Here is a 13,523-nt window from a genome sequence, read left to right as displayed (position 1 = left end):
TACTTTGAACAAATGCGGTTTTCCAATAAAAGCAGCTTTCCCTGACCCATGCCAGAAAAGGGATCTGGGGACCAGGGAGATACATCATGGGCAGTGGAGTGTGAGCATTTTATTCATTTGCCTTAATTTTTATTCACTTTCCAGTCATCTGATTGGATTTTGCAAACATCTTTACAACATACAAACGTAACGTTTTTATCAACCAGAATGGATACTGAAGAAATTTTCTCCATCCCTACTCCTGGTAGAACTAAAAAACAAAACAAACAAACAAACAAAATAAAACACAAAACAAACAGAAATATTCCCCTCCCATCCCCCATCCCCTAAGCCAGTAAAGCAACGACAACAGCACCTTGACATTGTTTTAATTCCAACGCTATCAGAAGTCGAAAGCAGGAAAACAGAGTACTAACAAGAACGAAGATACTTAGTGTCTAAAATGTAAACGGAATGTTTTGGTTCAGATTTTTGTATTTTTTTTGTTGTTTTTTTGTTTTGTCTGTTTTCTGAAAGAGGGACAGTTTATTATCAATTCACAATTAAAGCAGCATGCAATTTATTATTTTTTTTTAAACTTTTTGTTTTCAATTCTTGGCAACGGCAACAAACCACAACATTATCGAGGAATGTAATGCAGACTTTTAAAGTTGTGCGCAAATGACTGTTTCCTTTCTGGTCATGGATATGTCCAATAAATAGATTGTAGAACCACTGTACTGTATAAACTTCATTTATACATGCAGTTCATAAAATTATTTTTTCTTAACTGAATAATTTACCCTGTTATGTATATATACAAATAGATAATTTTTGTCTCAATATAATCTATACAACATAAATCCACTATCTTCCCCTTTTAATGGTCAGTGTACATACACAGGAAGTGTCTATCCTTATGAATCGCCAGCCAATTCTCTTTTTGCTATCCATAGTAAGTGCCCGAACATACGACTGGGTAGTTCGGCATTGCGAGTTCCAGTGCCTTTTGTCTATACCCCTGCAGCCTTCCTTCGTGTAACCCATGGGATTACACTTGGTTTCGTAGAAATATTGCTTCAGTTGGCCTTTTGATACCGGGACTTTCTCCAGGACCGTGACCGTCCCACCCGACATGTCCACTGCAGTCTTTTTATCTGCCGCTGTGACCCACTCACTAATACTGTCACACACGCTCAGCTCCCCACGGCGGGCTGGGTCAGAGTGGCGCCGGACCCTCATAGACATGTTTGCAGCATCCAGGTAATTTTTGTATTCCTCCAGCAGAAAGAGCAGAGGAGGCTCCAAAGGCACTTGACTGCTGAGCATCACCCGGGAAGTATACAAGTCCGCGTCCTTATGGTTTTCTTCGTTGGGCCGAACCTTCTGGTCTTCATCCAGCAGCTCTTCGATCACATGTTCAAAAGTGTCAGCCAGTGATGTTGTCAGACCTCTCGAACCTGCCCTGGGCCCATTCACGCTCTCCAGAGTCCCATGGGTCCGCACACCTGGGTAGGCCAAGCTGCCTTGTCCATGGACGTTTGCTTCTTTCATGGGTGCAGCCTTCATGCAACCGAAGTATGAAATAACCATAGTAAGGAAAAGGATGGTCATCACTCTTCTCACCTGGTGGAACTGTGGGAAGGAAGCAGAGACAGACACAGAACAGGTTAGAGCTTGCTTTCCCAGGGACACCGCGTGGCCCATCTGATTGCAATTCCAGGCCATTCTGCAGGGTCGAGTTTTGTTTTTTATGTCTTAGTGATCCACTCCAGCTGCAGAGGACACAAATCAATGTCAGTTAGTGTGCTGTATGTGGCTTAATATAAACCAAAGACATGCAATGTTTTCCCCAAGATTTACATGTAAGCCTGAGAGTAAACGGTTTCTAAGCAAGTGAACACAATGGTGGCTTCACTGCTCCCACTTCCTCCCACTTTAGCAGCTTTGGGAGTTTAATTTTTAATGATCTCTGCTCATGCTGTCACCAGAAACACAATCACAAATGTTACTAAGCAACAACTGCAAGTGGAATTGTAACCTTCCTTTCAAGTCAGCAACACAGTCCTCAGTAGGAATGTGCGACAGAAACAGTAGTGGTGTGAGGGCCCGGTGGATCTCTATAGCTCTGAGGAAGGAGTCTGAGCAGGAGCAGTACAAAACTGCAGCCAGAGAGGGAAAAGGGAGGGGCCTTTTTCTCCCAGAGACAATGTCATGGCATGTTTGGACCACCATGTTTTGCTGATAAGAAAGTAAAAGGCCACATAGGACTTGCCTGGTGTCGTGATGAAACTTGATTAGGAACTAGAGATACCATCTCCAAAGATCTACTACATCTGAAAGAGTTTTGTTTATTTCCAAACAATTCATTTTCAATAGGTTGGTTCTAATGCTGGACCTGAGACAGGTATGAAAACAAGGTATCTTTTTAGAGAAAGCTGAAGAGTAAGCACTGACAGCATGTACATCAGTATCAGTGCCTCTCACATGCAGACTCTACACTTAACACAAACTCAGCTCTCCCAACCCTCTGAAGGCTCTTAGCCTAATGGCTTGTTTTGGCTAATATACAGATCTAACTGAGTGAGCTCAACTTATCTTTATCAGAACACCTCACGCCCCTGGGTATGTATAGTGTGTGTGTGTGTGTGTGTGTGTGTGTGTGTGTGTGTGTGTGTGTGTAAAATGTTATTGTCATACCTTTACAAAGCTGAGTAGTGTTTTACACTTTGGAATAGGCAGCCAGAGCTTCTTTCTGTACATTTGAAGTTTCCTACAATCTCTTAACAGCACACCACCCAGTTAAATATCTTGTTTGCCATAATTTTGACTTTGCATCTGTAAGCATGCTCTACAAACCCAATTAAAAACAAATAACAAGCAAAATTAAAACATACCTATAGACCAAACCAAGGTTACATCAGGTGGTGGAAGACTTCAGAATTACTTACCTGAAGCACTGTGTCCCTTAGTAGTAAAGAGTAGTATCCCTCTAACTTAACATGCTAACTTTATTTCTACTTATCAGCTCTGGAACATGGACTTGTAAGGACATGCACATACACCAATCATTATGCTGGGTAACTCCATGGGAAGTACGTTTCTGCCAATGATGAACACAAAAACAACCTACCTCCAGTCAATAAGGTACAGTGCAGAAATGCCCAAAAATTCTAGTACTGAAAACCAAAGTTTCTATTGTCCACTTTTGAAAGAGATAGCGTATTCTAAATCAAGAGGCTTTATATCATCCCCAATACAAATTTCCTTAAATATTCCCCTTCAATTTGCATAAATGGTAAACATACTCTGAACTGCTTGGACTGGAGGGACAGCTGAGCAGTGAGAAGATGGCAGCTATTATAGGTGGTATCCTGAGCAGGGAGCAGAGAGAGCTTAAGCTGCATATGCTGTGGGAATTCTCACCAAAATGGGACATTAAGGCTATCCCCAAATCTTCAGTGGCATGAACATTATCTTGAGGCTGCTTTTCCTTGGGAGGGCAATGCACACAACAGTTGCAGACTTCATATTTGTGTATGGCCTCCACACACCAACCACAGCAAGAGGATGCTCTGCATAGAGCCAGCTACTCAAGTGCAGTCAGACAAGTAGGAAAGTGAGTGAGACAACATCTCATACTCACAATCCAGGCAATGACTTGAGACTAGCACAGCATCCTTCTGAAGGAGGTTCATGTCTTCCTTCCTGAGGAGACTGGACATTCTGCCTAAAGCCTTCTCCCCTGTTCTGCACAGCAGCTCCACTACTTGGTAACCACATCACCCTTAGCCAGGCATATTGAGCCACTTGCCCCTCTGTGTCCCAGAACATTTTGTTGTTGCTGTTTTCTATAAGACTATTTTTGCAGCCCTTAGGCTAGGTATGGTGAGCCAGTATCCGATTTTATGTTACTCAGAATAGAGTAAGGACTATTTATCTTTGTTTGCTTGTATGTTTTGTACGACTGACTAGTAGAAGTTCAATATGAATAATTAGGTTGTCATTATTAATAAAATCTATAAATTTATATATTTTTATTTATATATAATCTATCTATCTATCTATCTATTATATCTGTAACCACATCTATCTATCTATCTATCTATCTATCTATCTATCTATCTATCTATCTATCGCTGCTTGGACCACATGGTGATTTAAGGTTAAAAGGCAAACTGGTTTGAGGAAAATGCACCTGTCTGATAATACTGCTAACAACTCAAGTTTTAGTAGTGTTTTTATCCAGTACTATTGCAGAAATGGATCCTGCATGGAGGTTTTTGATCTGGGCAGGTTGTACTTATACCACTGAGAGAAACTTTTTTCCTCATAGCCCAAGTCCACATTTAAGGAACTCAAGGGCACTTACAATTTAGGCCAATGGAAGGACGCATTTAAACTATTTTATGTTGGTGCATGCCTTTAATCCCAGCACTCAGGAGACAGAGACAAATGGATCTTTGTGATTTTTGAGGCCAGCCTATTCTACAAAGTGAGTTCCAGGCCAACCAGGGATATACATACAGTGAGACCTTATCTCAAAAATAAGTAAATAAATAAATATTTTAGTTATCTGTATCTCATTGGTGAAGATTTGCCATTATCAGCCATTTTTATACTACATTTCATCAAATCAAAAATAATTTCATTTGAAAACACACAAATTTAGGGCTGGAGAGATAGCCCAGCAGTTAAAAACACTTGCTACTCTTGTAGAAGACACCAGTTCCATTCCTAGTACCCACATGGCAGTTCATAACTATAACTCCAGTTCCAGGGGATCCAATGCCCTCTTCTGGCTTCCATGGGCACTGCACACATATGGTACACATACATATATACAGAAAAAACACCCATATATACAAAATAAAAATAAATAACTTTAAAAGCCTGTCAATTTATGTTCTATTGAGGAAGAAAACCGTGCTCTCAGACTTTGCTTTTTCACTTCTGACATTGGTTATTTTTTACTAACAGAGTTCTTTTAGACTTAACTTGGATATAACTTATCCTATATAGCGTTGGTGCATACACAAATAGAAAAAAAAAAAGGAAATGGATGAAGGCAATGGAGGTATGTAATGATTGGCTAGTCAAGAATAATAAGATGATATCCACAGGCAGATACAATTCAACTTAAAATGTTGAAATTTTAAAAAAAAAGAAAAGGTGAATTTTAGAAGTAATGAGATGCATATTTAATAAGCAGTTACTAAATAGCTGTATAATTTTAAATGGCTGGAGGTACTGAGGCATCTTATTTACAGAGTTAGACATTTGTTTATTACTATTACACAAATGAGTCTTTGGGGGGGGGGCAGGTTGAGACAGGGTTTCTCTGTGTAGCCTTGGCTGTCCTGGAACTAGCTCTGTAGACCAGGCTGGCCTCAAACTCACAGAGATCCATCTATCTGTCTCTGCCTTTCATGTGCTGGGATTAAAGGTATGTGCTAATACCACCTAGCCACTAATTAGTCTTTTAATGTTATGTTTTCCCTCAGCCTTTCATGGGTTTTATTTATCTTTAAGAAAAGTAATTAATGCTTTCTGCATTGTTCTCTCATCAATTACATAAGCAAATTCCAAGCAAACAATTGACATCTGAATATGGCTTGGATTTCACTCTAAGTTTACACATAGATCTTGCTCCAAACTGAGCATCTAAATAGATTCAGTAACTAACTAGATGCTAACATATTCAGCCCTACTCCTCTGACACCTCTGAATGGTACTTCAGCAATTCTTTCAGCCTATTTGCTGAAAAAACTTAGAAAATGCCTCGAAAAGTAACTCAGTACTTTTTGTGAGCACAACAGCATGACCTTCTTTGCCTGTTTATTGTATGTTTCTTCCTATGTACCCCAGGATGACCTTGGATCCAATCTCAATCCTCTTGCCCCAGCTTCTGAAGTGTTGAGAATGTAGACATTCGCCACCATGCCCAGGTCTACTTTGTTTTGGTTTCCTGATATTTTCAGTAATTTTGGAGTTGACTGAAATGTTCAGAATAAAGTTTTATATAAAGTTTAATGACATTTCCTATATAGCCTTCAAATCTAGTCAGTAAAGGCATTTTGCCGATGATTCCATTCAAACTTATCCCACCATCACCTCTTTCTCCAAGTACACTGCCACTATACTAGCCCAGTCTTTATTATCTAATTTTTTAAAACTCTAATGTCCTCTCACTGTGTAGGATGCCCTTTCTGCCCTATAAACCTCCTGATAAAACACTCCTGTGTTATTCTCTTAGACAAAAACTTGCAATGGCTCCGCTTCTGTTCTAATCAGGCCAGGACTTGAGGTCCTTGGTCATCACTGGAAATGATTTGATTTTTCTCTGCAAACAGACCTCTCTCCTCTATACCTCTAGGAAACTAATCTTGGTCATCCTTTATGACCTGGTTTAAGCATTAAAATTTGCCATTAAAAGCCTGGCACCTTCTCTAATTACTCCAGCAAACACTGTCTTCTTTCTTCTCTTTAATTCTATATTATTATTGTATTTGGTACTTCATGTCCCCAATATCTGTCATTGACAGTACTTACTAGTTATGGCCTGTCTTTTGTAATAAAATAAGTTCTCCAAGGAAAGGGATCATGTTATATCTATCATAATGCTCACATAGAAAAATTAAAAGTAATAATCTATAAACACTCATTTATTAAGCCAAGAGAAAGAAGGGTTCTGATGTCATTTTTCACAAGAAAACTTACAATTTGAATGCACTGAAAGCTTTAGTTAAATTATTGATAAACTTTAGTATATAATATATGTATATAATCACAAATTTTAAACTCTTAGGTTGATATTTACCAATATCAACAGCTGAAAAAATTTATCATTCATGAAAAAATTCTTGAATTTTAATGGATCTAAACATTGAGTGATTAAAAAGCAAAAAACACACTGTGCTACATATAGCTGTTTCCAGGGATCAGTGAGTAGGAGGTTTGGGTAGTAGTCGGTGCTAATAGCAATAACAATGATAGCAAAATTTGGAATTTTTATCTTCTGGCTTTCTTTTTCATATTCTTATAAATTCTTCAGTGAGTAATTTTATACACTATATTAGTAAGTCATAAAAGACTAATAAGGGTTCCTGTTGTGCTTTGAATATGAAATGATCCCCATAGACTCTTACGTTTAAGACTCAGTCCTCAGATGGTGCTATTTTGGGAAGTGATGTGAACTTTAGGAAGTAGGATCTTAGTACAGAAAGCAGTCAGTGGGGACACTGGAGAAGCATACTTTGTCCCTGGCTCCTTTCTCCTTGTTCTCTGGTTGTCATAGGTAAAAAGCTTCCCTCCACTATTCCCATCCCCTCCTTGCTAGCCATTCCCTCCACCATGTCCACCCCTTCGATGCCCGCCATTGGTTGAAACCTCTAGAAAATCTTTCCTCCTTTCAACCTTTTCTCTGATGGCAACAAAATCCAATACAACTCGAGATAAATCTCATCATCCAAAGATAAAGGGGCTGTACAGTGCTGCTAAGTAGATGATTAGTCTATGTCTGGTTATATTTAATGAATTCATTGATGCTTTTTTCAAAGGCTTAAGAACAATCAACTTTACCATACCTATAAAATTCTAGGAAGACTTTCTTAGCCTCATCTCAGTAAAGTTAATGTAGTGTATGCCACATTTTTAAAAAAATCAACAAGGTGATAGGAAAGTTTATTTAGAAGCATGACTCACAAGACATAAACATCTGACCAGAAGAATATGCATGATGGCTTGCTCCTCTACTGCAGTACTATAATAACTGTGTTGTATAAAAGATTACAGAACATTCATAGTCTTCATCAAACTTGATTATCACAGAGAGAGGACAGTTAATACCATGATCACACAGGGACAGCAATTACACTTCATAGAAGTACTCTGTCAAATGTCATAAAGCTAATAGATCACTGTCTCCTCACCCAAGCTCTTACTACCAGAATACAATGCCAATTTTAGAATACTAATCACAGGGAAGAGAAAGGCTATGACAAAGAGGGAGCTTATAAAACTTGGGCACCAAATTCTATAGTTATATGTATCACAGAGGCCAACTTTCTACATCCAGCATCATAAAGATACTACTAGAACTGTTTTTAGTTTTTGTCATACAAGAAAATCAGAAAATTGGGGATGAGAGGACCATAAAAGCTGTAACTGCTCCTAATCTCTTTGGTTTTTGTATGCAAGCATATAGCCAAAGAAAATACAGTTTATGATAGGGTGTCTCATTTTAGACAGTCCCATAACTACCATAATGATAATGTTTAAAAAAGATTGGTTAATATTTAATTCTGTCATACAGGATACAAACCTATTAAAACCATATTAATAAAAATCTACAAAATAGCATTAAGATATTTAACTCACAACTGACTTTTCCACATCCATATGTCAATCTTACTTCTGTTTGCTCAATTATAAGACAAGGGATCTATCTTCTAGTTCCATAGTCTAGCAAGGCAATAAGACCAATGTGTAATTTTTTTTAAAAAAGACAAATGATCCAGGGAAGGAGTAGATGAAATTCTAGAATGAGAGAATTTCTAAGTAAGAAATGAAGAAATACTTTGTAAAGATTTCAAAGGATTCAGAGATCTCCAAATAAGACACTAGGAGATGATGATTGCTTGATGAATGGGTTAGGGGCGAGAAAGAATGGAATTAGAATATAAAGAGAAGAGCTCTGGAATGGAAATAGTAAGAATCAAGGCCAAACAACTGACCAACTTCATAACGTCCTAGGGATGATGATAAACAGATTGGATGCTATTTTATGGGCACTTTATTCTGAGCAGAGGGGCTGTTTAACACTGCCCACACAAGACTTAAAAAAGTGGTAGATTAGAAGAAATAAATGAGTTCAAGAATCGCATTATTTTTGAATAGTGAGCTTTAGAAATAAATACTAAGTAGTTGTTTACATGTATAATTATGGATCTGGATCAATCTATTTACTGAAACATGTTTTAAAAAGGAAAGTGGTTACAGAAGTAGACAGAGTTAAGTAGCAACCATCAGTAATGTCTGGGTTGGCAAAAGAACAGGACATAAAGAGATGGAGATAAGGAAAAACTACAGACTTCCATTCCAATTATAATTATTCTGAACTTTGGTTCTATGGCTCAGCACTTTTAATTCAAAGCTCTCTGAGTGCTTTGCAAATATTAAGTAATTAAGACTCATAGGACCCTAGAGGTGCAGGTAACTATAATTATCCCCATTTTGTGCTGGAGGTAAGAGGAGCAGAGTTTTTAATCAACTCATCCACTCAGTGTGGTTCCCTCGGCAGAACGAGGTCAGAACCTAGATTCCAAAAGAAGTGTGGCCTTACACTAAAGGTATGAGTTTGTTTCATGTATCTATATCATTCCTGTGTTATTTTCTCAAGTATTGCTAAACCAAGAATCAACAAACACAAAATAAGACAACACCAAAGACACCAACACATTCCTCAAAGAAAATAATCAAAGTTGAAATTCATAATTAAAATGGAAAAAATATAGTGTAAAAGTGTTAAAAAAAAAAAACAACAACAACAACCCTACAGATAGTTACCTATTTAGCTGGCTGTCCATTTGATTGAAGCTGATGAACAATTTTGAAAATAATATCAGTTAATGCAAATGTTTCAAATCTTTTAGAAATACCTCTATAATATTATTTTTAAACCATTTGTGTCTTAAGATATTCAGATATCCACAAGTGAAGGTTAAATTTATGTGTTAATTTGACTGTATGAAGGAATGTTGTTTTGAGATGTGGCTGTATTTCCAAAGGAGATTGTCAGATAAATTGGAGGACTGAATGGAAAAGTCTGTTCTCAATTGAGGGTGGACACAATCCATATCATTGACTGGTGCCCAGACAGCACAACACAAGAGGAGAAAGTGATTTGATCATATATATATATATATATATATATATATATATATATATATATATATATATATATATATATATATATAAAAGTGTTTCACACTCTTCTTTTCCAAGGTTCATTGTCACATAGACACAAGTTCTAACATTAGACATCAGAACTAGCAGCTCTCTGGACTTGTACTTGGATCCTCAGACTCTCAGACCTTCAGATTTGGACCAAGACATATTACAGAGCAACAGGGTCTGCAGCTTGCAAACCATCCCTCATGGGCCTTATATCATCACAATCATATGTGCCAACTTCTGTACGTTGCCTGTGTTCAGACATCTGTCTATAGCTACATTGGTTCAGTCTTGCTGAAAACCCTAATACAACTTTCTATAAAATATAGTCTTTCATATCAGAGTACTTTAACCCCATGGCTTTTCCATGGCATTGAACAACACAAACTTTATTTAATGATAATATAAGAACTGAAGAATTTGATGAGTTTTAGTATATTCCTGTAGTAAAAAATACAGGTAAATACCATTAGAAAATGTATATTGTACTGAATCATTGATTTGACAGATAATTTACATGCATCTTTGATAGAATGCCAGTCTCCTATTACCATCATCTACTCCCCTCCCCTAACATAAACAATGGTTTTCTATTGTCTGAAGACTTACCTTTCTTTTGGAGAAAAACTAGACCATCTACTAAGGACAGAGACTGAGCATTCTCCCTGGAATTATTACCCAAAAAAAGTTGTATAATACACTCTATCAACTAGATTCTCTGGATAGTGAATGATCCAAATCTCTTTATGTTGGTGCGATTGACACAGTATTTGGGAGTAGGTCTCGTTGAAGTACCAGACATCAGCTGAAATGATGACTTGAATTTGGAAAGAAGGAATAAAAAATTATCTTATACAAAGACTAGATCTGGGCAGAGAACTTTCTCCCCTTACATCCTAACCTAGGGCATAGCTGCCACCCTTCCAGAGGTCCTAAGTGCTGCCATTAACACTGCCTCAGGCAGTATAATGTTCCTCACAACCAATGGATGTTTCTGAATGCCAGAGCCCCCTCAGAGATACCAATCCTGTTCATATTTGCCCTTCTCTTTTGCTTAAACAGCACATGACTCTAATAAACAAGCATTCCTAATTCACTTGCTTATCAAATATGCATTTCTAAATATCCTTAGAACAGCTATTTTTAGTTATAAGGCCCAACTGGCAGCTGACAGTCAAAAAGTAAAATCTTTTAAAAATAGGATTCTATTTTTTTTCAGAATTCCAGGTGAGATTTGTTACCATTCACCAAAGTAAGATTTATCAGTATATTATTTACCAAATTTTCATATGTGGCAGATAAATACTATTAATATTTCAATTAGTATCATTAAGTTTTATCAACTCACTCTGTAATGCACAACATATAACCTTACCATATGAATATCATATTTAATGACAGACTTCATCAATTACTATGGAATCGTGGATATTATTTTTTAAATTATTTTGTTGTATGTATGGGTGTTCTGCCTGCATATATGCCTCGTACCCACAGAGGTCAGAACAGGAAAACCAATTCCCTTGGAACTGGGAAGTTTCAAGGTTGTGAGGCACCATTTGGGGGCTGAGAATTGAAACCTGGCTCTCTGGAAAAATATTTAGTGCTTTTAACTGCTGAGCCATCTCTACAGCCCCATAGATGGGATTTTTATGGAAGGGGATAATACCTTTGAAATGTCGAAGAGGGGCGTGAAAACAACTTCAGCATCACACTGGTGCAAGTGAACTACAACTAAATTGTATTTAAATATGTACTTGAATTTACAGAAAAATGTCAAGGCTAAAATTAACTTTTTGTAGCCTAAAGTCTCAAATATCAGGTAACATTTTCAATGAACATTGCTTATTAATGCAATTCAAAATTGTCAGTAATGGGCTGAGAAGATACATCAGTGAATAAAACAACTGTTGAATAAACTGGAGGATCTGAGTTTGAATTTTCAAAACCCATGTAAAAGCCAGATGCACTGTGTGAGCATTGGTAATTTCAGCATCTCCTATGGGGAGATGGAAGGCAGAAACAGGAAAACCCACAGAAGTGTTTGAACTTGCTAGCTTGGTATATGCAGCTATGATAAGACCTCATCAAAAATAAGATAGAGGACCAACATTTGAAGAATATGACCTCCACATCTGTCCATGTATGCTCATTCACACACATATTTGGGAAGGCATGCACACACATTGTACATTCAAACAATAACATATAATTAATACAAACTTGTTAAGAAAAATACTGCAACAAAATAAGAGATTTGTGGGACATGATATTAGAGTTTTAGGAAATGCAGGTATGGGACAAAATTCAATGTACTCCACAACTAGATTCAGATATTTGAAGTAGATTCAAAAACTCATCAAAGCTGAGATACAATAGACCAAATAATACCAAGAAAAGTAGCTGAGGAAGATAAGGAAGGAAATGGGCAACATCAAATTGAGCACTATGGAACTTTCTTAGTAGGCCATGAGGCTATTGGCCATATTTCCTCTTTGGCACCACACTCATTACATGGGAAAGTATTGTTGCTTTTGTAATGGTACAAAGTAAAACCTTGGCTCTCTTTTTTTGCCAACTGGCTTTTCTACTCTGTCTATGCTAGAGGTGTGGCATGAGATATATGGAGTACCTAAAATGAGAATGCTTAAATAAGCATTTATAGGGTACCACTGATATAAATCTGGACTGCTGTTCAATTACTAATTTTCCCAAGTGCTATGAGGCAGATGCAAACATAGTTAACTCTCCTAATCACTTCACACAGTCTGATATCACCCACTCAATGAGAACCATGCTAGAGATGACATGACTAACTAGATCTGAGAGTAGACTGCCAAGCATTCAGCCAGATGTCAAGTTGCTTTCAGCCAGATGTCTCTGGTCCTTTGTGTTCTGAAGTGGTAAAGGAGAGGCAGAGGCAGAGGCAGAGAGAACTCACCCCCTCAGGCAGATTTCTTATTTTTAGAGTTGGTCCTGAAACCAACAGATCTCCAGCTCTTTCCTACCATGTGGACATTTCACGTACCATGAAATTCAAAATACAATTAAGCCTCACTAAATTGAACAGTGCTGGCAAAAAACCATAATATACATAGTATCAAGGACCAGAATCAGTCCTCCAACTTCAGTCTATCACTACAACAAATGGCCAGTAGGTAGCACAATTTCTCAGTAAGCATCTAATATTTGAAATCAGTTGCTTCAAGACAAGTACCTTAAATGGATTTTGAAAAGTTAAAAAAAAAATGAAAGAAATGCTTAAAATTTTTGGAATTGAACAAAAATATGAGGGAGTTGTCGAAGCAATTTTTTAAAGTAGAACTGGAGTCTGGTCTACTGTTGAACTCTTGACAAAACATTGTGAGGACTGCTAGATTCCAAACACCAAGAACTCATCAGTTTCACCAGTCCACATATAAATGCCACGCACTGGGAATCCTGCCAGTGTGGCAAACCATGTACAAACTTGTGGGGCTGATGTGATATGGGGTCTTACTTTCTCAGGGGATGTCTTAGATATTGTTGAGTTCTATCTTGAATAGGGGGTTGAAAGCCACAAATGTCAACATGCTAAAGGACTGCCTTCT

General features: G+C 37.5%; 1 protein-coding gene across 1 annotated transcript in view; it reads right to left on the bottom strand.

The window, feature by feature from the left end:
• Window positions 1-352: 352 nt before the first annotated feature.
• Window positions 353-13,523, bottom strand: part of Bdnf (brain derived neurotrophic factor) — a 28,820-nt gene continuing 15,649 nt past the window's right edge. The window contains 1 exon segment of the mRNA XM_036184983.1: window positions 353-1,614. Within this exon segment, the coding sequence (XP_036040876.1) occupies window positions 847-1,614 (768 nt within the window). The 3' untranslated portion in view covers window positions 353-846.

The sequence above is a fragment of the Onychomys torridus genome, chromosome 4, assembly GCF_903995425.1.
Source record: "Onychomys torridus chromosome 4, mOncTor1.1, whole genome shotgun sequence".
Classification (NCBI taxonomy): domain Eukaryota; kingdom Metazoa; phylum Chordata; class Mammalia; order Rodentia; family Cricetidae; genus Onychomys; species Onychomys torridus.
Note: the sequence above shows the minus strand (reverse complement) of the source record. Positions and strands in the feature narration are given on the sequence as shown.